The sequence below is a fragment of the Muntiacus reevesi genome, chromosome 15, assembly GCF_963930625.1.
Source record: "Muntiacus reevesi chromosome 15, mMunRee1.1, whole genome shotgun sequence".
NCBI lineage: Eukaryota > Metazoa > Chordata > Mammalia > Artiodactyla > Cervidae > Muntiacus > Muntiacus reevesi.
In genome coordinates, this window is record NC_089263.1 from 31,724,288 (window position 1) to 31,749,663 (window position 25,376).

General features: G+C 46.8%; 2 protein-coding genes and 1 long non-coding RNA gene across 9 annotated transcripts; 1 reads left to right on the top strand and 2 right to left on the bottom strand.

Annotated features, from left to right (window-relative positions):
• Nucleotides 1-1,886: 1,886 nt before the first annotated feature.
• Nucleotides 1,887-11,355, bottom strand: LOC136147262 (uncharacterized). Of its 2 annotated transcripts, none has more exons than XR_010659129.1 (3): nucleotides 11,133-11,355; nucleotides 2,655-2,773; nucleotides 1,887-2,123 (listed from the first exon to the last, which is right to left on the bottom strand). It is a non-coding gene; the product is annotated as an uncharacterized lncRNA (long non-coding RNA). The 2 variants fall into 2 exon arrangements; XR_010659128.1 differs by lacking the exon at nucleotides 11,133-11,355 and adding an exon at nucleotides 6,465-6,540.
• A 184-nt stretch (nucleotides 11,356-11,539) lies between these two features.
• On the top strand, nucleotides 11,540-17,225 carry FAM219B (family with sequence similarity 219 member B). Of its 4 annotated transcripts, none has more exons than XR_010659112.1 (6): nucleotides 11,540-11,764; nucleotides 11,969-12,056; nucleotides 12,767-12,844; nucleotides 12,954-13,155; nucleotides 13,272-13,320; nucleotides 15,127-15,210. XR_010659112.1 is itself a non-coding variant. In XM_065906296.1 (5 exons), the coding sequence occupies exons 1-5, from the start codon at nucleotides 11,569-11,571 to the stop codon at nucleotides 15,289-15,291; spliced, it is 576 nt and encodes a 191-aa protein (XP_065762368.1). In that variant the 5' UTR covers nucleotides 11,540-11,568; the 3' UTR covers nucleotides 15,292-17,225. The 4 variants fall into 4 exon arrangements, 2 of the variants coding, with proteins under 2 accessions (XP_065762368.1, XP_065762369.1); XR_010659113.1 differs by having other exon boundaries at nucleotides 15,130-15,170; XM_065906296.1 differs by lacking the exon at nucleotides 12,954-13,155 and having other exon boundaries at nucleotides 15,127-17,225.
• Nucleotides 17,185-25,084, bottom strand: MPI (mannose phosphate isomerase). Of its 3 annotated transcripts, none has more exons than XM_065906293.1 (8): nucleotides 25,034-25,084; nucleotides 24,412-24,539; nucleotides 22,890-23,090; nucleotides 22,012-22,153; nucleotides 21,234-21,416; nucleotides 19,717-19,890; nucleotides 18,828-19,036; nucleotides 17,185-18,521 (listed from the first exon to the last, which is right to left on the bottom strand). In XM_065906293.1, exons 1-8 carry the CDS (start codon nucleotides 25,047-25,049, stop codon nucleotides 18,303-18,305), a joined length of 1,272 nt encoding a protein of 423 aa, XP_065762365.1. In that variant the 5' UTR covers nucleotides 25,050-25,084; the 3' UTR covers nucleotides 17,185-18,302. The 3 variants fall into 3 exon arrangements, with proteins under 3 accessions (XP_065762365.1, XP_065762366.1, XP_065762367.1); XM_065906294.1 differs by lacking the exon at nucleotides 25,034-25,084 and adding an exon at nucleotides 24,961-24,980; XM_065906295.1 differs by lacking the exon at nucleotides 22,890-23,090.
• Between the last annotated feature and the right edge of the window lie 292 nt (nucleotides 25,085-25,376).

Sequence of the window (25,376 nt, forward strand, 5' to 3'; positions counted from 1 at the left end):
GCTGCTACTAAGACCAGATGCAGCCAATTAAGTATTTTTCTTTTTTAAATCCAGTTAAACATTTTTGACAATACAGTAGTGTCCCCCACCCCACCCTGTATATGCAGTTTTGCTTTCTGCAGTTTGTTACTCATTGTCGACCACAGTCTGCAAATATTTAATGGAACATTTCAGAAATAACATAAGTTTTACATTGAACACTGCTCTGAGTAGTGTAATGAGATCTCTCACCTTCCCTCTCCATCCCATTAGTCACTTAGAAGCTGTCTTAGTTGTCAGATTGATGATCATGGTATCATGGTGCCTGTGTTCAAGAAATTTTACTAATATCCCCAAAGTGCAAGAGTAGTAATAATGCCAATTTGCATATGCCAAAGAGAACCTATGAAGTGCTTCCTTTTAAGGAAAGAAACATCCTGTGCTGAGGTAGCTAAGATCTAGAATAAGAACTCTTCAGTCCGTGATATTGTGAAGAAGGAAAAAAACTGTGCTAGTTTTGATGTTGAACCTCAGACTGCAAAAGTTTAAGCTACAGTGAGAGATTAGTGCTTAGTTAAGATGGAAAAGGCATTAAATTAATACGATAAGATACTTTAAGAGAGAGACCATGTTCACATAACTTATAGTATATTGTTACTGTGCCTAATTTATAAATTAAACTTTTATCATAGGTATGTATAGGAAAAAACATAGTTTTTACAGGGTTTGGTACTATCCACAGTTTTAGGCATCCATTAGGGGTCCTGGAATGAATTCCCCATGGATAAGGGAGTACTATATAGATGATGTGAAATTCCAATTGTATCCCCTGAAGAAGGGTATTAAGTTAGTATGTCCTAGCATTTTTTTTTTTTTATTACATTTACCCATCAGCTGATGGAAGGTAATGCAATGTAGCAATAGGGTGGGTTTGTATTCAGACTTATGTTCAAATCTGATTCTACTATATAGCAGTTATATGACTGTGGATAAGTTATGGATAAGCACCATGCTATGCTTCTGTTTTATGATCTGAAAATGGAAGCAACTTTGCAGGCTTATAAGGAGAGTTTAGTAAGATTAGGTCTTATTACATTCATTTTTATAATCATAGTACTTGGGAAAATGGTTTAAGCCTAGCCATTCTTTCCTATGTTTTGCTAGCTACCAGTGCAGTTTCTCCTGTTTGTTCAGATGCCAGGGCGCTTGTCCTTAGCAGCAAGTGGAGTCCATCTTTGTGTTTTGAAAAGGCAAGTTCATTTGGCCCAATTTCACATCATTTTCCTAAGCTTGGAAAGTTCATTCAAAACAAAAGTGATGACGATTCTGTGCCAGCCTTGGCTCTCCACAGTGGTGGTCATGCTTTTTATTCATGACTAGCTTTCTGCCCAGCATTTTAATTCTAAAAATATCATGTTAGTGGGACTTCCCTGGTGGTCCAGTGGCTAAGCTTCTGAGCTCCCAATTCAGGGGGTCCAGATTTGATCCCTGGTCAGGGAACTAGACCCCATATGCAACTAACAGTTTGCATGCCGCAACTAAAGATCCAGCATGCCACAACGAATATTAAAGATCCTGTGTGCTGCAAGTAAGAACCAGTGCAGCCAAATAAATCAATAAATGTTTTTAAGAAAACAAAGCAGTGTCCCTGGTGGTCCGCTAGTTTTAAGAATCTGCTTTGCAATGCAGGGGACACAAGTTCAATCTCTGGTCCAGAAGGACCCCACATGCTGTGGGGCAGCTGGGCCTGTGTGGCCCAGCTATTGAGCCTGTGCTCTGGAGCCCACAGGCTGCAGCTGCTGAAGACCACATGCCCTAGAGCTTGTGCTCTGCTAGAAGAGACGCCACCACAATAGGCCCATGCACCACAGCTAGAGAGTAGCCCCTGCTCTCTGCAAATAGAGAAAACAAGATTTTTAAAAAAGTGTAAGTATGTTAGAGCAAGTATAAAGCTTTGGAAGTAGATTGTGAAAATTTGGAGAATGTCATTTGTATCAGTGTGCTAGGGCTGCCAAATCATAATACCACAGGCTTAACAGAAGTTTGGGAGTTCGCTGGTGGTCTAGTGGTTGAGATTCAGCACTTTCACTGCTGTGACTCAGGTTTGGTCCCTGGTTGGGAAACAGATCCCATAAGCTGCGTGGCTGAAAAACAAAAACAAAATTTATTTTCTCACAGTTCTGGAGGCTGGAATTCCAAGATCAAGGTGCCAACAGTGTTGGTTTCTGATGAGTTCCATCTGCCTGGCTTGCAGATAGCTGCCTTCTCTCAGGGTCCTCAAAAGCCCTTTTTCTTTGTGTGTATGTATACATTGGTATCTCTTTTTTTAACCATGCTGTGCAGAATGCAAGATCTTAGTTCTCCGACTAGGGACTGAACCCGTACCCCCTTCAGTGGAAACACAGAGTCCTAACCACTAGACTGCCAGGGAATTCCTGGTGTCTCTTTTCTTATAATGACATCGGGATTACAGCTCAACCCATATGACCTCATTTAACCTTAATCACCCCCCTTTTAAGCTTTAGCTCCAAAATAAAGGCACCCTAGGGTTTAGGGCTTCAACATACAAATTTGGGTGGGTAGGGGCACAACTTGGTCCATAACATTAAAGACATACATCTGACCGATATAAAAAGAGGTCAGGCTTTTGAGGCAGCTAAGGATTCAATTCTTACCTATAAACTTTGCAGCCTGTTCAGCAAGGCAGGCAGTCCCTGCAGCTCTCACTTTCCTTATGTGAAGTAGGTATGGCAGTACCATGTGAGGATGCTGTGAGGATTGGCAAATATCTTCCCTAGAGGGAGATGACATGCATTAATGTGGGGATTAAGGTGAGGCTGGTGACCTGAAAACCTAGAAAGACCTGCAGATTCATAGGCTCCATCCTTCAGTTACCTGTGCCCTACCAATAGTAGAAAAGATCAAAGCCTAAAGTCCGAAACCTGCTGAGATAGGAAAAAACAGCCTCAGAAAGAGTAGCAGGATAAAAAAGTCATCCCTGATGAATACAGATGCAAAAAATCTTCAACAAAATAGTAGGAAACAATTCAACAATATATTGAAAAGATCATACAACATTATCAAGTGGGATTTATTTCAGGAATGCAAAGATGGTTCAGTATCCACAAATCAATCAACAGAATACAGAAAATTCCCTACATATGAACCTTGAAGTTGCACACTTTTAAAGATGCGAACATGCAGTCGCATGGCCAGTCAGTAAATTACTTCACATGTCTGGCATACTTTGCAAGGTACTGTATTGTAAGATTTAAAATGTTTGTGTGTGTGTGTTTATGTATTATTTGTGTGAAAAGTATTATAAACCTGTGTAGCACAACCTTTTTGGCACCAGGGACCAGTTTTACGGAAGACAATTTTTTCATGAACTGGGAGTGGAGTGGTGGTTTTGGAATGATTCAGGTGCATTACATTTACTGTGAACTTTATTTCTGTTATTACATCAGCTCCACCTCAGATCATCAGGCATTAGATCCTGGAGATTAGGGACCCCTGTATTACAGTACAGTATTATATAGCTAAGTGTGCTAGTTGGGGACCTAGGCTAACTTTGTTGGACTTATGAACAGATTGTGCTTACAAAACCATTCTCAGAACAGAATTCGTTCATATGTAGGGGACTTATTGTACATCACATTAACATAATAAAGGATGAAAACTGCATGATCATCTATAGATGCAGAAAAATCATAGGACAAAATTCAACATCCCCCCCGAAAATTTCAACATTCACTTATGATTAAAAAAAAATAAGTGGGTATAGAGGAAATGTACCTTAACATAATAAAGGCCATGTATGATAAGTTCATAGTTAATATCATACCCAATAATGAAAGCTAAAAGCTTTCTTCTAATATCAGGAACAAGACAAGGATGCCTACTCTCATCACTTTTATTCAACATAGTATTGGAAATCCTAGTCAGAGCAGTTAGGCAAGAAAAATAAAAGGCACCCAGAAGGAAGAAGTGAAACTGTCACTATTTGCAAATGATATATTATATAGAAAACCTGAAAGACTCCATCAAAGAAAGCATAGAACTAATGAACAAATTCTGTAAAGTAGTAGGATACAAAATCAATATAGAAAATTTTGTATCAGTTCAGTTCAGTTGCTCAGTCATGTCTGATTCTTTGTGACCCCATGGACAGCATGCTTCCCTGTCCTTCACTATCTCCCCGAGTTTGTTCAAACTCATGTCCATCAAGTCAGTGATGCCATCCAACCATCTTATCCTCTGTCGTCCCCTTCTCCTCCTGCCTTCAATCTTTCCCAGCATCAGGGTCTTTTCCAACGAGTAAGTTCTTCGCATTGGGTGGCCAAAATACTGGAGCTTCAGATCGCGAATCAGTCCCTCCAAAAGATATTCAGGATTGATTTCCTTTAGGATTGACTGGTTTGATCTCCTTGAAATCCAAGGGACTCTCAAGAGTCTCCTCCAACACCACAGTTCAAAAGCATCAGTTCTTCGGCATTCAGCCTTCTTTATAGTCCAACTCTCACAGCCATACATGACTACTGGAAAAAACATAGCTTTGACTAGACAGATCTTTGTCAGCAAAGTAATGTCTCTGCTTTTTAATGTGCTGTCTAGGTTGGTCAGAGCTTTTCTCCCAAAGAGCAAATATCTTTTAATTTCATGGCTGCAGTCACCATCTGCAGTGATTTTGGAGCCCAAGAAAATAAAGTCTGTCACTGTTTCCATTGTTTCCCCATCTATTTGCCATGTAGTGATGGAACTGGATGCCATGACCTTACAATGTTGAGTTTTAAGCCAGCTTTTTCACTCTCCTCTTTCACTTTCATCAAGAGGCTCTTTAGTTCCTCTTTGCTCTCTGCCATAAGGGTGATATCATCTGCACAAGAAAAAAACTTTTGTATACAAAAAAAAAAAAAAAAAAAAAAAACCAACTATCAGAGAAATTAAGAAAACAATCTCATTTACAACTGCTTCAAAGAGAATAAGATCCTAGAAATAAGTTCAACCAAGGAGGTAAAAAACCTGTACACTGAAAACAAAGATGTTGATGAAAGAATCTGAATAAGACAAAAATAAATGGAAAGATATTCCAAGTTCATGGATTGAAAGAATCAATATTGTAAAATGTTGTAATACCCAAAATAATCTACAGATTCAATTCTATCCCTATCAAAATTACAATGGCAATTTTCACAGAAATAGAATGAAGAGTCCTAAAATTTGTGTGGAACCACAAAAGATCCCAAACAGCTAAAGCAATCTTGAGAAAGAAGAACAAAGCTGGAGACATCATGTGCCTTAATTTCAACTATATTACAAGGCTATAATAATCAAAACAGAATGGTATTGGTAAACAAAACCAGACACAATCCCAGATCAATGGGACAGAAAACAGAGCCCAGGAACAAATCCACACATGTATGGTCCATTAATTTACAACAAAGAAGGCAAGAATATGCAATGGAGAAAGGAAAATCTCTTCAGTAAATGGTTTTGAGAAAACTGAACAACCACACCCAGAAAAATAAAACTTGACTATCTTCCATTATACACAAAAATTAACCAAAAATTGATCAAAGAGTTAAATGTAAGACCTGAAACCATAAAACTCCTAGGAGAAATCATAGGTGGTAAGCTCCTTGACATTCACCTTGGTGATGATTTTTTTATTTAATACCAAAAACAAAGGCAACAAAAACCAATATAAACAAGTGGGATTACATCAAACTAAAAGCTTCTGCGTAGCAACAGAAACCAACAAAATTAAAAGGTAACCTACTGAATGGGAGAAAATATTTGCAAATCATTTATCTGGTAAGGAGTTAATATCTAAAATAAATTCCAATTTAAACATGGGCAGAGGATCTCAATGGATATTTTTTCAAAGAAGGCATACTTACAAGATGACTGACAAGCTCAAGAAAAAATGATCAAAATCACTAATCATCAAGGCAATGCAAATTAAAACCACAATAAGATAATCAGCTTACCTGTCAGAATGGTTACTGTCCAAATGACCAGATAATATTGGCAAGGATGTAGAGACTAGGGAGCCCTAGTGCACTCCGTGGGACTATAAACTGGTACAGCTGCTATGGAAAATAGTATGGAGGTTCCTCAAAAAATTAAAAATAGAACTACCATATTATTCAATAGTTCCAGTTCTGGGAATTTAACTGAAGACAACAAAAACACTAATTTGAAAAGATAAACACACCCCAATGTTAGTAGCAGCACTGTTTACAAAAGCCAAGACATGGAAACCTCAGTGTCCACTGGTGGACAAATGGATAAAGAAAAGTGTGGTATATGCACACAATGGAATATTACTCAGTCACAAAAGTGGAAATCCTGCCATCTGCAACAACACGAACCTTAAGGGAATTATACCAAGTGAAATAAGAGACAGAAAAACCAACACTGTATCAGTGAGTGAGTGATAGTCACTCACTTGTGTCTTGACTCTGTGAACCCATGGACCGTACCTGCCAGGCTCCTCTGTCCATGGAATTCTCCAGACAAGTGGGTTGCCATTTCTTCTTTCATTTATATTTGGAATCTAAGAAACAAAAAATATCAAGCTCACAGGACAAAGAATAGATCAGTGGTTGCCAGGGTGGGTAGTTGAGGGGTGGGCAAAATGGGTGAAAGAGACCAAAGGGACAGAATTACAGTTACAAGATGTCATGATGAGGTAATGTACTGCATGGTGACTATAGTTAATACTGCATTGCATATTTGAAAGCTGCTAAGAGAAATAGATTTAAGGGACTAGATCTGATAGCCTGATTAACTATGGACGGAGGTTCGTGAAATTGTACAGGAGACAGGGATCAAGACCATCCCCATGGAAAAGAAATGCAAAAAGGCAAAATGGTTGTCTGAGAAGGCCTTACAAATAGTTGTGGAAAGAAGAGAAGCAAAAAGTAAAGGAGAAAAGGAACAATATTCCCATTTGAATGCAGAGTTTCGAAGACTAGCCAGGAGAGATAAGAAAGGCCTTCCTCAGTGATCAGTGCAAAGAAATAGAGGAAAACAACAGAATGGGAAAGACTAGAGATCTCTTCAAAAAAATCAGAGATACCAAGGGAACATTTCACGCAAAGATGGGTTCGATAAAGGACAGAAATGGTATGGACCTAACAGAAGCAGAAGATATTAAGAAGAGGTGGCAAGAATACACAGAAGAACTGTACAAAAAGATCTTCATGACCCAGATAATCACAATGGTGTGATCACTTACCTACAGCCAGACATCCTGGAATGTGAAGTCAGGTGGGCCTTAGAAAGCATCACTACAAACAAAGCTAGTGGAGGTGATGGAATTCCAGTTGAGCTATTTCAAATCCTGAATGATGATGCTGTGAAAGTGTTGCACTCAATATGCCAGCAAATTGGGAAAATTCAGCAGTGGCCACAGGACTGGAAAAGGTCAGTTTTCATTCCAATCCCTAAGAAAGGCAATCCCAAAGAATGCTCAAACTACCGCACAATTGCACTCATCTCACACGCTAGTAAAGTAATGCTCAAAATTCTCCAAGCCAGGCTTCAGCAATACATGAACCGTGAACTTCCAGATGTTCAAGCTAGTTTTCGAAAAGGCAGAGGAACCAGAGATCAAATTGCCAACATCCGCTGGATCATCGAAAAAGCAAGAGAGTTCCAGAAAAACATCTATTTCTCCTTTATTGACTATGCCAAAGTCTTTGACTGTGTGGATCACAATAAACTGTGGAAAATTCTGAAAGAGATGGGAATACCAGACCACCTGACCTGCCTCTTGAGAAACCTGTGGGCAGGTCAGGAAGCAACAGTTAGAACTGGACATGGAACAACAGACTGGTTCCAAATAGGAAAAAGAGAACGTCAAGGCTGTATATTGTCACCCTGCTTATTTAACTTATGCAGAGTACATCATGAGAAACGCTGGGCTGGAAGAAGCACAAGCTGGAATGAAGATTGCCAGGAGAAACATCAATAACCTCAGACATGCAGATGACACCACCCTTAAGGCAGAAAGTGAAGATGAACTAAAAAGCCTCTTGATGAAAGTGAAAGAGGAGAGTCAAAAAGTTGGTTTAAAGCTCAACATTCAGAAAACTAAGATCATGGCATCTGGTCCCATCACCTCATGGGGAAATAGATGGGGAGACAGTGGAAACAATGTCAGACTTTATTTTTTTGGGCTCCAAAATCACTGCAGATGGTGATTGCAACCATGAAATTAAAAGACACTCCTTGGAAGGAAAGTTATGACCAACCTAGATAGCATATTAAAAAGCAGAGACATTACTTTGCCAACAAAGGTCCGTCTGGTCAAGGCTATGGTTTTTCCAGTGGTCATGTATGGATGCTCTGAGAGTTGGACTGTGAGGAAAGCTGAGCGCCGAAAAATTGATGCTTTTGAACAGTGGTGTTGGAGAAGACTCTTGAGAGTCCCTTGGACTGCAAGGAGATCCAACCAGTCCATCCTAAAGGAAATTAGTCTTGGGTGTTCATTGGAAGCCCTGATGCTGAAGGTGAAACTCCAATACTTTGACCACCTCATGTGAAGAGTTGACTCATTGGAAAAGACCCTGATGCTGGGAGAGATTGGGGGCAGGAGGAGAAGGGGACGACAGAGGATGAGATGGCTGGATGGCATCACCGACTCGATGGGCATGAGTTTGAGTAAATTCGGGGAGTTGGTGATGGACAGGGAGGCCTGGCATGCTGCGATTCATGGGGTCGCAAAGAGTCGGACACGACTGAGCAACTGAACTGAACTGAACTGAAGATGCTAAAATAATAGAAGTCTTAAATCATAATAAAATAATTAGAAGTCTTAATCATAAGAAAAAAAGAGACAAAATATAGCTAGACTAATTGTGATTATCACCATGTATACAATGTATACACCTTGTATACATTCACAATGTATACAAATAACAAGTCATTATGTGTACACCTGAAATCCACATAATGTTAGAGGTCAATTATACCTCAATAAAAAATAAATTCACCACTGTCTCCCATTCTTTTCTATACCTAATCCCAGATACTTGTCTAGATAAGGAATTCAAATTTAATGGACAGCAGAACTAGAATTCTCAACTGATCATAAAGATTCATCTATCCCAGGACCAGAAAACTTAGGGAATGGGTAGGATTCCCATGATTTGGAGTCAGAAATAAAGAATGTGACTTGGGCTTAACTGGGTGGTACTGTTCATACTCCAGAGCCCCCCATGGACTCCAGCTAAGACTATCTCTTTGCTTTACAAATAAAATTTCTATGAATATTAAAAAAAAAAAAAAAAAAAAAAAACGTAAATGGGACTGCTCCATGGGGGCATGAGTGTCTGAAAGCCAGGGTAGGAGTCTTAACTCCTAATAGCCAAGAATCTCCCCCAGCCCACAACAAAGAAAAAAAAAAGAAGACTGAGAATCAGAGAGTAGGAGGTACCTTTTTTGTCCTGTTCATCATTAGATCTTTAGGGTTCAGCATAGCACCTGACATACAGATGAATAAAGCTTTGCTGATGGAAGAATTACAGATCTCCAGCCCAGGAGGCAAGCCAGCATAATAGACACTCTGGGTTAGAGTCTGAGCAGCTGGGGTGAGGAAGACAGGATTCATGCCCTGTGTGCTGCAGCAGTTCTCGCCCTGGAGACTCACCCCCTTACAACCTAGATTTTAATCTTTGCTATTCGCTTTGGGCAATGGGAAGTTATTCATTTTTCTTAGGTTCCTAGTGAATGCAGTATCTTAAGCGGAAAAAGTGAACTGCCACACCCAGATCAAGGCAGTTGGGTAATCACAATTTCTTCATAATAAAATGAATTTAGACTATAAAATCTCTAAGATTCCTGCCAGTCCCAAAGTTCTATAATTAAATTGACTAAAAGTTAAGAAGGGAAATAAGACATTCATTCAACAAATATGCACTACTATGTGCTGAAAACAGGGATAAAAATATCATTAAGGTGGTCTGTCCTGGAAGCCTGTAAAGCCAACTGAGAAAATAAACACTAAATCCTTAAAACACTGTGTAAGCTCCATAAGGTAACACTTCCTTCCTGAGCACTTACTATATGGCAGTACCGATCCGAGCCCTTTACAATTTAACCTCATAATTCTATTAGATAGGTACTATTATTATCCCCATTCCTCAGTTAAAGAAACTGAGACATAAAGAGTTAAATAACTTACCAGTAAATGGCAGAGCAAGTTATCTGTATTCAGGGTCCATATTCAACCATATGCCAATTAGCTGGATTGCCACCATATGAGACCCAGGAGTGTCATGGATGAGGGCACTCAGACCCTTTCCCTACAAGTTCCTAGAGATTTTGTGACACTAAGAGGGTTTTGATCACATTTTCTTTGGCCCTTGGTGAGGTCTCCATCAACTTAACAGACAACTATGAGAAAAACCATCTCTTCAGAGTTCACAGAGAGCTGGGCTCAAATTGTAGGTTTACCACTTTACTGGAGAACTTGACCAAATCTAATTCTCATGTGCTTAATGGGAGTAACAGTGCTTTACTGGGAGGTCAGGAGGATTAAATATTAAGTCAAGCCATATGAGATGGTTGTTTCTGGAGGTTAAAAATAGCGGTGGAATCTACCAAAATAGTTAGCTTTCCTTTGTGCTTCTCCTAGCCCTTCTAGGGCACTCTCCCGCTCCACTCTTTGGGTGGCCCTGGGGATTCGTTAAGTTGCAAACTGTTGACCTACCCTGTGAAAGCTAGTAAATTAGCCTTGGGACAGCCTCATGAGATTTGGCAGTTACTACAAGGATCTAGAGCTACTTTCCAGCCAGCCAAAAGCACATCCCTTGGGGACCAGAGAAGTCAAGAGTCATGACAGTCCTGTGCCCCGACACAAACTCAGCGCACTTTCGCTTTTCTTCCCAAGTCCTATTTTGTCCTTTTTTTTTTTTTATCGCTATAGGACAGGTACTGATGTTGGTTGCATTTTGAAACGTGGGGACTCAGGCTTAGAGACGGTCAGGCCTCATCCAAGGTCTCAGGCATTGCACAGCGCTGGCAATAACGAGGGTTTGGCGTTAGATCCATCAGCCAAAGAACTGCCTCTAGTTGTGTGACCTCCACGGTCCTTGAACCTTTCTCTCCGACCTGTTTCATCTTCTGGAGAAGGGCGCTATTACCTGCTTTTCTCCTACCGCTCGCTTTCCGATTCAATCCAGCCTTTGGGGTGCTCCGGCTGTGGCAAGAGGACCAGTGCAGAGACACTGCGGAGAGAGCGCAGGCATCAGGACTTTGAGTCTGCGGGCGCACATCCGCAGCTCCCTGGAAATACCGGTATTTACTTTCGCCCAGAGACAGAACTTGGCTTGACATCACCAGGTTCATGCCGACTGCGAGAGGCGAACTAGTGCCAGAAAAGGGGAACTGAAACAACCCAGCCCCCGGAAAGGCGGACAGTTGAGCCAATCCCACAGTAGGCGGGGCCAGAAAGCTCGGGCGGGTACGGCCCGCGCCTGCGCGCCGCCATCGTGCTCCAGGAGGGACCGCCTCCCGCCCGTCGGGCGGCCGGTTAGCCAGAAGGCGGGGCTTCGCGACTCGGCGGGGCGTGGCCGGGTGATGGCGACCGCGGATCCGGACGGGCATGCTGCGCGCTCTATCCCGGGACCCCGGCCCAGCGGGACGGGAGCTGCGGGGCTGCCCTCCGGGCGAAGCGGTATTGGAGCCCCCCAGTTGGGGGAGCGGATCCCGGCGGCCGTGGAGAAGCGGGGCCCGTACATGGTTGCGCGCGCGCCTTCCCTTCAGGACAAGCTGCGTGAGTGCGGCCCGATGAGGGGTCTCTGCTTGGGCGGGCTGCCGCGTTCCCGGGCTGGCTCCGGAGCGCCGCTGGGGCGACCCCGGAGGGGCAACTGCAGCCCGCTCCCGCACCCGAAAATCTGTTCGGAGAGCGGGCTCCTGGCGTTTGGGAGACACGGCGGAGTAGGGATGACCCCGCTGATCTGGGCCCTTTGACTTCCAGAGAAGCACCGGGACCTGGCCAAGGCGGTTCTGCGGAGAAAAGGCATGCTGGGGGCCGCGCCGAACCGCCCCGACTCTTCAGGGAAAAGGTCTCAGCAGGCGCCACCTCCTCTGTGCAAGCGTTTTCAGAGTAGGCCCTAGTACTCAGGCTGGGAAACCGAGTACCCACGTTTAAAGCCGAGCTAGTCGTTCCCCTGACGCCGGCCTGTCGGGTTCATTGTTTAAAAATGGAAAGAGGAACGACCTTTTCTTTCCTTTTCAGGATGTGATGGTGTCAAGGAAAGAGCTTTGCTATGAGTTTTGTCAGTTCGTAGGGTCAATCGCTGTCTAAATTAGGGAGGAGCATGGTGGCTGGGGTCCTCAGGAGTGAGGATGGAGAGCTGTGTGGGAACAGCTAGGACTGTGATTTTTCCTTAACAGAACGGTGAGCGCTGAGGTCTGGATCGGACCTTCACCAGGGCTTGAGCTAAAGCAGGTGAAGGAATTTGCCTAAGGACTTTGATTTTTCTGTTCTCAGGTTAAATAAGGTGGGGAGATGGGGCTTTTCCTGATTCTTAGAAGAAGAGGTGTGCTTATCCTCAGAAGCGGCAGGGGGAGCGGTGAGGGGAGGTACACATCTAAGGAGCTGTAGCCGGATACATGGCAGGCAGTGGTGGCTGTCCAGGTAGAAGATAAGTCAGGAGCAGTGCAGTCAGTTTTTTGTTTTGTTTTGTTTTCCACATAAGGGCAAGGACACTGTCTTTCCTTGTGAAATACTGGCGTTTCATCTATGCTTGGTCTCTCCCCTGTCTCCCCTCAGGTCAGTGAAGTTTAACAAGGGCTACACTGCTCTTAGTCAGAGTCCAGATGAAAACCTGGTGTCCCTTGACTCTGACAGGTAAGTGCTGTCCTTGGAAATACCCCTTGGGGAGTGCCTTGGATAAAATTGCAGACAACTTGCTTCGCTTTTTCCCTGTCTCTTCCAAGACCTTTTGTGCATGTTCCAGGGCTGCTGCTTCAGAGTACTGTCACTTCCGGGATGGCTTGCTTAGAGGAGTCATAGGTGACCTTGCTGCTCTTGGATGTGAAGTACCAACCTTGTCATCCTGCCCTATTATGTCTGCATTATTAGTGACAGTGACTCTGTCCCTGCTGGAGCCAAGAAGGAGCCATTGATACTCATGGCAGATTATGGGTTTGAGTTCTGTGGTGTGTGGTCTTTGCTTCACAAGTCCTCCAGACCCCCTTGCATGTTGTGCACCTTGCCACTTGTAGCTGTGCTCCGCAGGCATCTCCCTGAACTGACTGTCTTCCTCTTGTCCTAGTGATGGAGAGCTGGAATCCAGATACTCCTCCGGGTATTCCTCTGCAGAGGCAAGTCAAGAGCACCTTTCTGTGGTGGGGCCAGGCTGCAGGCAGTCATAGCCACTGCCAAACACTTGTCTGGTTCCTGCTTATATGCATGGCACTGTACCAGACTTCCCGTGTGTTCTCCAGTCTTCTACTCTACCCTATTGCCCTAGCAGAAGTTAAGGTGTCTGAAGAGGACTGTTGAAAGTCCAGGAGACTGTGTGCTGCATGCTAAGTCATTTCAATCATGTCTGCCTCTTTGCGACCCTATGGATTATAGCCCACTGGGCTCCTCTGCCCATGGGATTCTCCAGGCAAGAATACTGCAGTGGGTTGCCATGCCCTCCTCCAGGGGATCTTCCCGACCCAGGGATTGAACCAGAGTCTCTTATGTCTCCTACATTGGCAGGAGAGTTCTTTACCACTAGTGTCACCGAGAAGCCCCCAGGAGACACCAGACCTTTTTTTTTTTTTGGCATATAGGATTTTCATTCCCCAACCAGGGATCAAACTCACACACCCTGCATTAGAGTCTTAACCATTGGACTGACCACCAGGGAAATTCCCAGAGACTCTTAGGACTGGAAATGACCTCACAAGTCTTCTAATCCAGGCCACCATTTAGAAAAGGAATCCTCTCGATAAATCCCAGCTAAATGCTTATTTGAATGCTGCTTGTAATTGGGTACTCACTACCTCCAAGAAACCTTGCTGCCTGTCTTCCCCTGCAACACACACAATTCAGATAGTTCATAGCGAAGTCTTCCTTGTTAATTGGAAAAGTCTCCTGCAGCTTGGACTTAGTGGTCTTAGTCCTATCTCCAGTGACAGAGTAATTCTACTCTACCTTCTTTTGATCATCTTTTACCTGAGATCAGCATTCCTGTCCCTCCCCTTTCCATCCTCCAAGCTTGCTTACTTCCAGGCTGGACAAATTCTGTTCCTTCCTTTGTTCCATCTGTGGGAACTGTGACTGAGATAGGTACTCCTGGGCTGGCCTTTGGGACATGTTTCCAAAGTGACTGTCCGGACTAAAACAGGAACGGAAGGTTCTGGCATCTGTGACTTACTGCTTTTGACAGAGGTGAAGTGCTGGGGACCTGACTGTATACCACTGGTATTCTTCCTCACGCTCCTGGAAGCCCTTGGCCACCCCGAGTTTCTGCCAGAGAATACAGTTTGCAAATTGTATCTTCCTTGAATATCTAGGTGCCTAAGATTGTTAGAACAAAGAAAAGAAAAATAAGCCAAGGGCCAGGGAAGTCCTACACTCCCCAGTCTCATTTGCCTTCTGCTCAGTGGAACTGGTGAAGCCAGGCTGACAGGTTCTACTTTGCAAGGAATGAGCTCTGTTGGCATCAAAGAGTAACATTGGCAGTGCAGAAGCAGCTGTTCCCCACCCTAATCTACTCTAACCCATCTTCCTCCACCCTTCTACCCCATTGTGCTGGTACCATTGTTCCATACTCTTGAGCCTTCATAGGAACCAGTCTGGGTTCACAGTGGTAATGGTCAGGGCTTGACTTTCAGACATAATCCCGATCTCATAGTTGTCTCACCTGCCTTGGGATTCTTTGGTGAGGGCAGCTTCCCTGGGCGTACATGACAGCGCAGCCTGGACAGTCCTGGCTCAGGTCCCTGGATGTCCCCCACCCCCTGTTGGGTGAGGCACAGGTAGGAAAAGGTAGCACTTCTTCCTGTAGTCCAGGGATGTGCAGGCCTGGCCCGAGGGTGGAGCACGGACAGGAGGGAAATGTGGGTCTGCTTTCGGGGCAGCAGTTACTTCTGCCTTGTGGCCTGGCTTATAGTTCTCTCCTCTCCTGCTCTTAGCAGGTAAACCAGGATGTGAGCCGGCAGCTGCTCCAGGACGGGTATCACTTGGATGAGATTCCAGATGATGAGGACTTGGACCTAATTCCCCCCAAGCCCATGACCTCAACGTGCTCCTGCTGCTGGTGCTGTCTTGGGGCCTCTTCATCCTGTACCCTCCAGTAGACATAACCCTCTAGGACAGGTCCTGCTCACCATGCCTGCAGAGTCCTGTTGACCCTGCGTCGGTTACAGAGTGCGGTGGGAACCCACTGCTGTCAACCCCAGGATCACTGGAGACACTGACCCTCTGGGAAGGGCAATGACCGCAGTTACCCCAAACCTGGTGCTTCTCAGACCAGAGGCCCCCATCTGGGTCACAGGGTGACAGGTGGAGTTCTGCAGTTCTCCTCTGCTGCTGGAGTAGCGTTTGGAGAAACCGCTTTAATAAGGGCAGGAACATAGGAGTTCTGTTTCTTACGCTGAGTGACAAAATTGGCGAAGAGAGAAACTTACAGACGTCTTGGTTGGTATTTGTCATGATGCTCTGTGGAGGGAAAAGGGGAACTTTTGTGCCCAGGCTGTGCTGGCTGGTGTTGCATGGAGGCAGAAAATAGCACTTTATGGCTTGCAACTGGGAGTCTGTGAAAAAGAATTTAACTATTTGGGGCCAGTTCAGGAAATTCAATATTCTCTTCTCTTCCAAGCTCCAAGATGGGTTACATGTTTGCCGGTTGTTCCTATATGACTGTGGCAGAGAGTACAACAGGTTGCTTGATGGCACAGCCTGATCAAGTCTTCCAGAATCCTTGGAAGCTGAGCATTCCCAGCTGGTCCACATGTCTGCGTGAGCTTAGTAACTTGGTCAGTCCGCCCCTAGTTAAGAGAAAAACTGCTCTACCAGGTAGACAAAATTTCTTTCTTTGGTTGCCATTCTTCACCTTGGTCTTAGCTAGTATCTTTATCCAGTCTTTGATCTAAGGTTGAATGAAGGTTCTGGAGCTTGCCACAGAAGCCTGCAGTTTTTGGTTACCAGCAGAGGGGGCTACAGGAGCAGTTAGGTGCCTTCCCATTTGGATTTTTTTTTTTTTTTTTTGGTTTGTGAGATCTTAGTGCCCCAACCAGGGAGGGGTGGAACTCAGGCCCCTGAAGTGAAAGTTCAGAACCTAACCACTGGACTACCATGGAATTCCCTCATTTGTTTAACATTTTACACTTGAGGAGCAGCAATGGGTGAGATGTATACTGCACAGCCGTGTGAGCGCTGACTGGATGAGGAGGAGGGGCCTGTGAAAGCTCCCCAGCTATCCCCCCGCCCCACCCCAGCCTAAGGAGATAATCTTGCCATTGCAGAGGGCCTCTCTCCACCCTAGTGAGAGCCATTGTATTGCATCCAGATTCCTCTGACCACAGTGGATACTCAGGATTGGGCTTTACAGTCAGTCCCCAGTCTGAACATAGCAAGGACAGGCATAATCTCCCCTGTGGCCCCTACTAGATTGCATCTCTTGCTGTACCAGGCCTCTCTGTGGAATTTTTCAGTGGTTCTTTTTTTTTTTTTTTTGCCTTACCCAAAACCAGATGGAACTGAATGGGAGTGGACAGGGGTAGGGTAGTCAGGATTGAGGTTGGTCCCGACTTGGGGACTTGCCCAGCCTCTTGCTTCATTCCGTTGGGACAGAATGTTGACAGCTGCTGGGGGTGAGGATGGCAGTGGGCCCCCAATACCAAGGCCCTCCAGTGGCTGCTGTTATAAAGCCACACTGGTGTATTTGGCTCACCTCTCCCTGGAATGTTTCAGGGCTGGTTAACCATCTGTGGGAGGCATTACCTTTGTAGAGAAAGTTGCAGGAACGTCATATAGCAAGGCAGGGTACAAGTGGTCAATTGCTTGGGGCTAAGAAGCCATGGGCTAGAAAGTCACCAATAAAAGCATCAAGGTGTCTAGAACCAAACTGCCTTAATAATAAGAGTGCTGGGGTGTTGTGCAGGTGGCAGCACTCTGGGGAGATGGCTTACCTCACGGATGGGAGTGGTACTATGTGGCGTTTACAGAACTCTTGGCTTAGGCTTCTACAGCTTTGTGAGTTTGTAGAAATAAATACAGTCATGCTGTTGAACTGTCTCTGTGTTGCAACAGGATTTTTAAGAAAAGCCTAGACCCTGGTCATTGCCCCTTCTGAATTCTGAAATGAAGAAGTAGCCTAACAGCCCTAACTATGACCATTCTGCCAAGGGCCACCCCTCCTTTCTTCTGTTCCCAGTGGGTGCCATTTTCAGTCCTCATTGGAGACCATGGATGGAATCATTTAGTCACTAAGTCATGTCTGTTTTGTGACCCCATGGACTGTAGCCTGCCAGGCTGCTCTGTCCATGGAATTTCCCAGGCAAGAAGACTGGAGTGGTTTGCCATTTCCTTCTCCAGTGGATCTTCCCAACCCAGGGATTGAACCCATATCTCCTGCATTGGCAGGTGCATTCTTTATCACTGAGCCACTAGAAAAGCATGGACAGAACAGGCCTTTGCATATCACTTCTCTTTAGAATGAGTTCCCTTTGGCAGACCCTTCTCAGGTTTTTTTGTTTTTGGCTACCTGTCCCATAGATGCCTTTGCCTACCTCAGGGAGCTGTCTGAAACTGGAATAAAGCAAAAACTGGACAACATCCAGGGAGGGCTCCTTCAGCCCACTTCAGGGACTGGAATGGCAAAGGCTGAGTGCTCTTTAGCCCACAGACCTCAACGCAAGTGATCTTTAATTGCTTTAACAGAGCAGCATCAGGCCACAGGGCTATCCTTTTCCCTCTGCACTGCGGAACCCTATATTCTTACAGATTAATTACCTATTTTGCCGTGACTGCTGCTGAGCTAATCCTAGATCTCACCAGTCTGCCTAACGCCATAGGCTGGGACAGGGCTGCTGCTCTCCTTGAGCTCTAAAAGCCTGGCTCCAGTGTGGCGAGATCCAAGGGGGAATATCAGCTCTCAGTCCTCACATGGGCCCCTCCTACCAGGAAGAAGAAGACTGTTCAGCCTCTGCCTGCTTAGGAGTCACCACCTTCGAGCTCTTCTCCCTGAGTCTTTCAGGGTGTACCCGAAGAGCCCAAAACAGGGAAGGGATCTGGGCTGGGTCTGCGGAGCTGAGGCTGGCCAGGATGTAGGGTGATTGCCAGAGGAGAGCCAGGAAGGCTGTAGCCTCTACAGCAGGCAGCAGGCACGGAACATCAGCAGGTCCTTAGGCACAGTGAGCTTCAGTGAGACACTCTCGTTGGCCCCAATGAAGAGCACCCCGCCACGTTTCAGGGGGATTGTTGCCTGGGCTGTGGGGGTGCTGGCTGTCACTGTCCCCTGCACCACCAGGAGGATGCTGGCAGAGTCCAGGGCCAAGACCTTGTATTCAGTGACAGAGCCAGGTACCTGGGCAGGAAGAAACAACACGATGGAGCAGGGTCTGAGCTGCTGTTAGCTCACAGGGGTCCCCAGACCACCCCGAGGGCAGTAAGAGAGAGAGCTCTGCTTCGCCCTCTCCCTCTGCTCAGGCTTTCATCAGCACGGAGGCCCCTGTCTGGTCGCTGTAACAGAGACGCACAGGCAGGCCCTGTGGCAGCTGCCCCACCGCCTGAGCCTGGCAGAAAGGAAACCCAGCCCCAGGTATACCCCACACTGCGGCCTCGCCAGGGTTGTGCTACATGCCACACAAGAAATACCACAGCCCTCACTCACCTCCATCTTCATAACGGTGAAGTCTGGCACAGGGGGATCGTAGATAGAGAGGTAGGGGTCTTCCAGGCTCCGTGCTGGAGGGAAGAGCCTGTCCTGGCTGGGGCTGGGGGTGTAGCTGAGCATTTCACACAGAGTTGGCACATCGATGAACTTGGGTGTCAGGCCAGCACGCACTGTGTTGTCTGAACATGCCATGCACTCCACACAGTCTGGGGACAGACAGTTGGCATGTGCTAAGGGGGCCTTGGAGTTGGACTCTCCAGGGTTGGGCTTTCTAACCTGAGTGCCATGAGCTCCCAACAGCATTACATGAAACTGTGTGAACAGCATCTTCTGTGAGAATGGGCTAAGATGACAGATACCAAAAATGTGATGTCACCCACCACTCTCAAGGGGAGTCATGTTAACCCCTGGGGGAGCTCCAACCCTCTGGAGACACTGTATTCACCCCTTCTACTAAAGAATCCTGTCCAAAATTGGATAAACAGCCAACCATCAGTGTGATACCCTTCTGCGGCAATGTGTTTTTTAACATAAAATCTCTGTAGATGCGACAGACATGTGAAGGCACTGTGATGCAGGGGAGAGAACAATGGCCTTGATCCAATACAGGCTTGGATTCAAACTGTGGTTGGCACACATATTGACAAGGCTTAACGTGAGGGCATCCTGAGCTCACGGGTAGTGTCAGGATCCAACCAGTCCAGCACCAAGCTGGCATTCATCACCCGACTGGTCACTTCCCTGCTGATTCCAGGAGCCCTGGGAGCTCAGAGCTGGATGGAACTTTAAAGGCAATCTCCTCTACCACCACCTCCTGTTCTGTCCAGATGGAGAAACAAGGCCTGAGAGGGTGGGCCATGGGGCTCACTGCTGAAATGTGGCTCACCTCCTTTCAGGTAGGCATGGGGCACGTTGGCCTCCAGAAACATGGCCTCCCCTGGCTTCAGGGTAAGCAGGTTCAGGAAGTAGATGGCAAAGCATCCGATATCACCCGGGTACTGCTGGTGCAGCTGCAGCAGGAGCTCCCCACAGATGTCTTCCATGTTGTTTCCAGCAGCCACTGAGGGTCACAGAGCACCCCAAGGCTACTCAGTAACCCTTGAGGGTATTCACAACTCCCCACCCCACCCCCTGGCCAGAGAGAGTCCTAGAGAAGACCCTAGTCCAGGAATCCAGGAACGGGTGGGCATGTTCTCCTAGTCACATCCCCCACCCTGTGGGGGCCAGCCTTCCTTGCTATTCCAGCCTACACAGATGCCATTTTCCCCATTTTGACTATTGAAATGCCCACCCCTCTACCAGGCACTAAAAGGGCTAGAGTGTAGTCCTTTCAGACAGTGCTTCTCAGCCTCAGCATTACTGACATTCGAGGCCAGGTAACTCTGTTGTAGGGGCTGTCCTATGTACTATAGGATGTCTAGTAGCATCCCTGGCCTCCACCTACGAAACACCACTAGCACCCCAAACCTGGGTTTGACAACCAAAGATGCCTCCACACTGCCAGTGCCCCCTGGTTGAGACGACTGCTTTAGGAGATTTAAAATCTAGTTAGGAGAGGACCCAAGGGTTCCCTGTGGGGTGACCAACTGTCCCAGTTAGCCCAGGCCTTTCCCTTTAACACTGACAATCTCTCAGTCCCAGGCAAACAGTGGTGGTTGGTCACGCCAGAGAGCATGAGGCAGGATGCAACCAAGGGCCGAAATGTGTCCCAGGCTGACCAGGGGAGAATGAGCTCAGCCTGGGCTAGAGTGGGGAAGGAAGGCTTGGTGGGAATGGCGGGGAGGAGGGGAGGGTGGTGAGCTGGGTTTCTTTAACTGTGTGTGTGGTGGGGGTGTCTCTAAAAGCAGAGTGGAGAAGGAGCTGGACCTCATCATGTGTGCCATATAAGCTCCTAGCAGAGTCCATTCTGCCTTGTTCTTTACTGCTTGTATTAACTCTCAAACCCAAAGTTGACACAACCACACCCATCAAAGTCATTTCCTGAACTCTCATTAGCACAAGGTTGGGCCCAGAGCAGGTATTTAAGGAAAGATCTACAGATTGAGAGCTCAGGACCTCAGGTTTTTGGATCCTTTTACCTCTTTCCTGTTCTCCAGCCCCAAAGTATGAAACCCTTTGGACAGCAGCTCTAGGGCTGAGAAATCTCAGAATGCCCAAGTGACAGACATCCTAGTACTTTTCCAGGCCAGCCTGTCTCCACCCATCTAGAGATAACCAGTTAGGAAGCAGCAGGGCCCTATTCCATAGACTGGGAAAGAAATGCTACATTGCTGACAGGCCATCTAAGTCAGACCCATTTTGGTGTTCCACTTGAGCAAAGGGGTTGAGAATCAAATTCCTACAGCCTAGTGACTGTGCCAGGAGCCCAGGAAGGGGCACTGCATTCAGGCCTAAGACACCCACCTTGCTGCGAGATCCGCTTCACCAACAGGTTCAGCTGCTCCACCACCACCTTCTTCTCGCTCTTCATCAGGTGGGAGAAACAGCTCCGCAGAGCAGAGGTCACAGCCTCGGGGTCCTGGCTCAGGCTCTGCTTCAGTTGTGCTGCTGCATTGTCTCCAATCAGAAAGTGGAATTCCGGCACCTCTGCAGGAAGGTCAGGCCAGGAATGGTTAAGACGGAACCCGCAAACAGTGGAGAGCTGGAGGAGGCTTCCCCGTCTCACCCCTAACCAAGGAGCCAGGCAATGCTATGTAAGTTTTGCAGTGAAAATTTACTGCTCATGACCAGCCCTCAGCAACCACACCTGAGCCTGGTCTCACGAGCCTCCTCCAGGAACATCAAGAATTCATGAGGCCATGGGACCTCCTTGGTGGTTCAGTGGTTAAGAATCTGCCTTGCAATGCAGGGGATGCGGGTCTGATACCTGGTTGGGGAACCAAGATCCCATATACCGCAGAGCAATTAAGCCTGAGCACCCTGGAGCCTGTATGCCACAGACTAGAGTGTCCGTGCAACGTAATGAAAAATTCCGCTTGATGCAGTGACGATCCCGCCTGCCACAATAAAGACTTGATGTAGCCAAATACATATATAAATCATTTTTTAAAAATGCATGAGGCCAACCAGCCCTTCAGTTCCTGGGACACTCAGCCTCTGTCCTCAGCCTCCAGCTCTGCCCCGGGTTGCCCTTGCATCCTAGGTCTAGTATGCAGGCTCTTAGCATTTTGCCCAACCTTACTTGTTAGAAAGGTCACAATTTCCTCAACTGGCCGGAAGCCGCATAAGCCCTGGAAGGGGGTGAGAGCAATTGCCATCTCTGGCTTATGGTTGGCATCGGGGTAGTGCTGTGGAGCCTGGAGGTGCAGCTTCTCTGCCAGCTCCTGTGGGATGGGCAAGGGAGAGGAGGATGGTTAGGTGCAGCCATCACCCAGCAAGACACCAGTCCCCACCAGCCCTTGTTCTTGACCCTCCCCAGTCAGCTTCCTGCCTCTGGCACTGAGCCCAGTCAAGGCATTTTCAGAAACTCACGGTTCAGCCAACCCAAGGCAGGCACATGGATCATCTCTGGGGGAGGGCTGGGGCAGACTTCAACAGGACTACAAACCAGAAGACCCAAATACCAAGCCAAGCTCTGACACTAACAAGCTATGTAACTTTGGGTAGATCTCTCTTCTCTGGGTCTTCTTTGCTCATGAAGTTTGGACAGACAAATGCTTAAGCTACGACTCACACACAGGCTTGTGCAGAAAGACCACGGGGGTGGAATTAAGGCCATGACTAGGGTAACTGCTGTGCCTTGGAAGGTGAACTCTGAGAGTCAAGTGGATAAAGGGCAGATATGCATTGGCTGGGTTGGGGTTTGCTGAGGGGAGCCAGGCAGAAGCTTGGAGAAGCTGCCGTGGCACAGGCTGGTCAGCTGTCCACTTAGACTTAGTTGCCACATGTGTCACTGGCAATAGGCCTTGCAGAGCTAAACTGGGAGTTGTCAGGCTTGGATTTAATTCTGGGCTGGAGCCTGGCATGGGCAGGGTAAAAGCAGAAGTAAAAGTTGTCCAAGAGTCATGACCCTTAAGCTCTTCTCTAAGCTGACCTCCGTGCCCTACTCTGATGCTATACCTTGTTAGGGTGTGCCTGGATGGACAGGGCCGTTTCAACTGAAAGCACTTTGAAGAGGAAGGGCAGTTTGCCATTAAAGGTGTCCTTGACCTTCGAACCCAAGCTGTCCTGATTATCAGCAATCCACTGGCCTAGGGTCTTCTGCGAGATGCGGTTGTCAAGGATCTTGGCATCTCCCCGGGGGTGGGACCCCATCCACAGCTGTAAAAATAGAAAACTTGGGAGGGACAAAGGCAGAACCTGGCACCACCCATTGGCCCGTGCTCCGTTACCCTGTGCTCCCCATAGAGCAGCCAAGTCCTGAGACAGGCCTCTTAGGACTGGGTATAAATGTTCATACCATCACAGACATACTGGGGGCAGCAGACCACAGAATACCAGGAGTCAGGAGACCCAAGCTCTAGCTGAGGCTCTGCCTCCAACCAGCTGCGGAAGCTTGGGCTAGTTTTAATTTCTTGTCTCTGGGTCTCAGCTTTCTCATCTGTCCAATGAGGAGAATGAAACCTACACTGTCAAGGTCACTGAAAAGCTCTAACTCTCAAATGGCTCTGTGAGGTGTTAACATTCATTTATTCCAGTTTCAGAAGTAGAAGCTAATGCTTTCCTGTGTTTTGGCTTTTCCTTTATTAAATGGGCAGGATAACTATGTATTTTAAGTTATTAAAAAAGTCAGTCAGTCAAAGTAAAAATTATAATTGTCAAGGAGGGCTGAATTAAAATTCAGTAAGTGCTAAAAATAGAAAATAAAATAAGCAGCAGCAAGGTCATACAGTATAGCACGTGTGTGTGTGTGTGTGTGTGTGTGCGCGCACGCTAAATCGCTTCAGTCATGTCAGACTCTTTGTGACCCTATGGACTGTAGCCCACCAGGCTCCTCTGTCCATGTGATTCTTCAGGCAAGAACACTGGAATGGGTTGCCATGCCCTCCTCCAGGGGATCTTACCGACCCAGGGATTGAACCCACATCTCTTATGTCTCCTGCATTGGCAAGCAGGCTGTTTACCACTGGCACCATCTGGGAAGCCCCTCTGTATAGCACAGGAAACTATATTTAATATTCTGTGGCAAATCATAATGGAAAAGAATATGGGTCAGGAATATCCCCTAGAGAAGGAAATGGCAACCCACTCCAGTATTCTTGCCTGGAGAAACCCACAGACAGAGGAGCCTAGCAGGCTACAGTTCATAGGGTTGCAGAATCAGACACGTCTGAAGTGACTTAACACACACACACATATACACACATAACTGAGTCACTGTGCTGTACAGAAGAAATTAACACAACATTGTAAATCAACTATACTTCAATAAAATAAAATTCAGTGACAAAAACCTCACTTCTTTTTGTGCTGCCCTCTGGGTTCGTCAACCTGCACAAATCTGAAGCCCTAAGAAGGCCTCTTCTCCCTTTGCTGTCTCCCATCCCCTCAGATTCACATGACTTGCCTCAGCCCCTTTGATAGAGGAGTCCCTTCCTCCCACCTGCTGGTCAAGTAGGTTGAAATACAGCCGGGGTCTCACCTCTGCATATGGTTTGTCCTCTGAGATCTGGGCCAGTGGGTCACTGCTGGCCAGCAGCCGGGCCACTTCACTGTTGGAACCCATCTTTCCCCAGGCATATTGCTGCACCACACAGGAAAGTGGGAATACTGGGGGGTACAGACAGAGCGTTAGCTTCCACTCCACTCCTGAGGCCTGACCCTCCTGTCCCGGGGGAACCAGACCTGAGCTGAGGGTTTTTTCTGGGGGATAGAGTCAAATAAGGGGTTTGTAGGTTGTGAGTTGAGACCCTTCTCTTCCGCATGCCTCGATGTTCCCGTCTGTAAGACGGGTAGTAAGGATCTCCTGCTGACCTGAGGCAGATAACTGCGTTACGGTGACGCGAAGGGCGTGGGAGGAATCTATTCCACTGCACCCAGTCTAGAAGTAACCCAAGCGCAACCGTCTCCCCTCAAAACCCCATTTCGAGGGCTTCAATAAGGACTCAATTTCCATCGCAGGTGCCTCCTCCTCTGCCCGGCGCCCATTCATCTTTTCGCAGAGCCCTAAGGGGGTGGGGCGGAGTTCGACCTGCCGTATTAGGTCAGGAAGGGTCGTACGCAATCCATCCGCACTCTCACGGGCACCCCAGTCAACAGCCCACCTCGCTGAGCAGCCATCCTCAAGGCCTCGGACCGGTCTTCTCCCACGTATGTCTTTCCCGGCAGTACTCTCGGCCTCTCTGCGCCCAGAGCTTCATGGGAAATGTAGTTCTTCGCTCGTCTTCTCGGACGTCTGAGTACCAGGTGTGGCCACTGCTGGCAGGCCGAATCCCTCTCCCACACTCCCACTCGCAGAAGGAACCCCCACCAGTACAGAGCCTTCCAGTCGGCAATCTGTGGTCTCGGCATTATTTTTTTTTTTTTTTTTGCTCGTTCCTTCACCGGACACATATTTTTTGTTGTTCTTTTTCAGTCTCTTAAGTTCTATTAGACTCTTTGCGACCG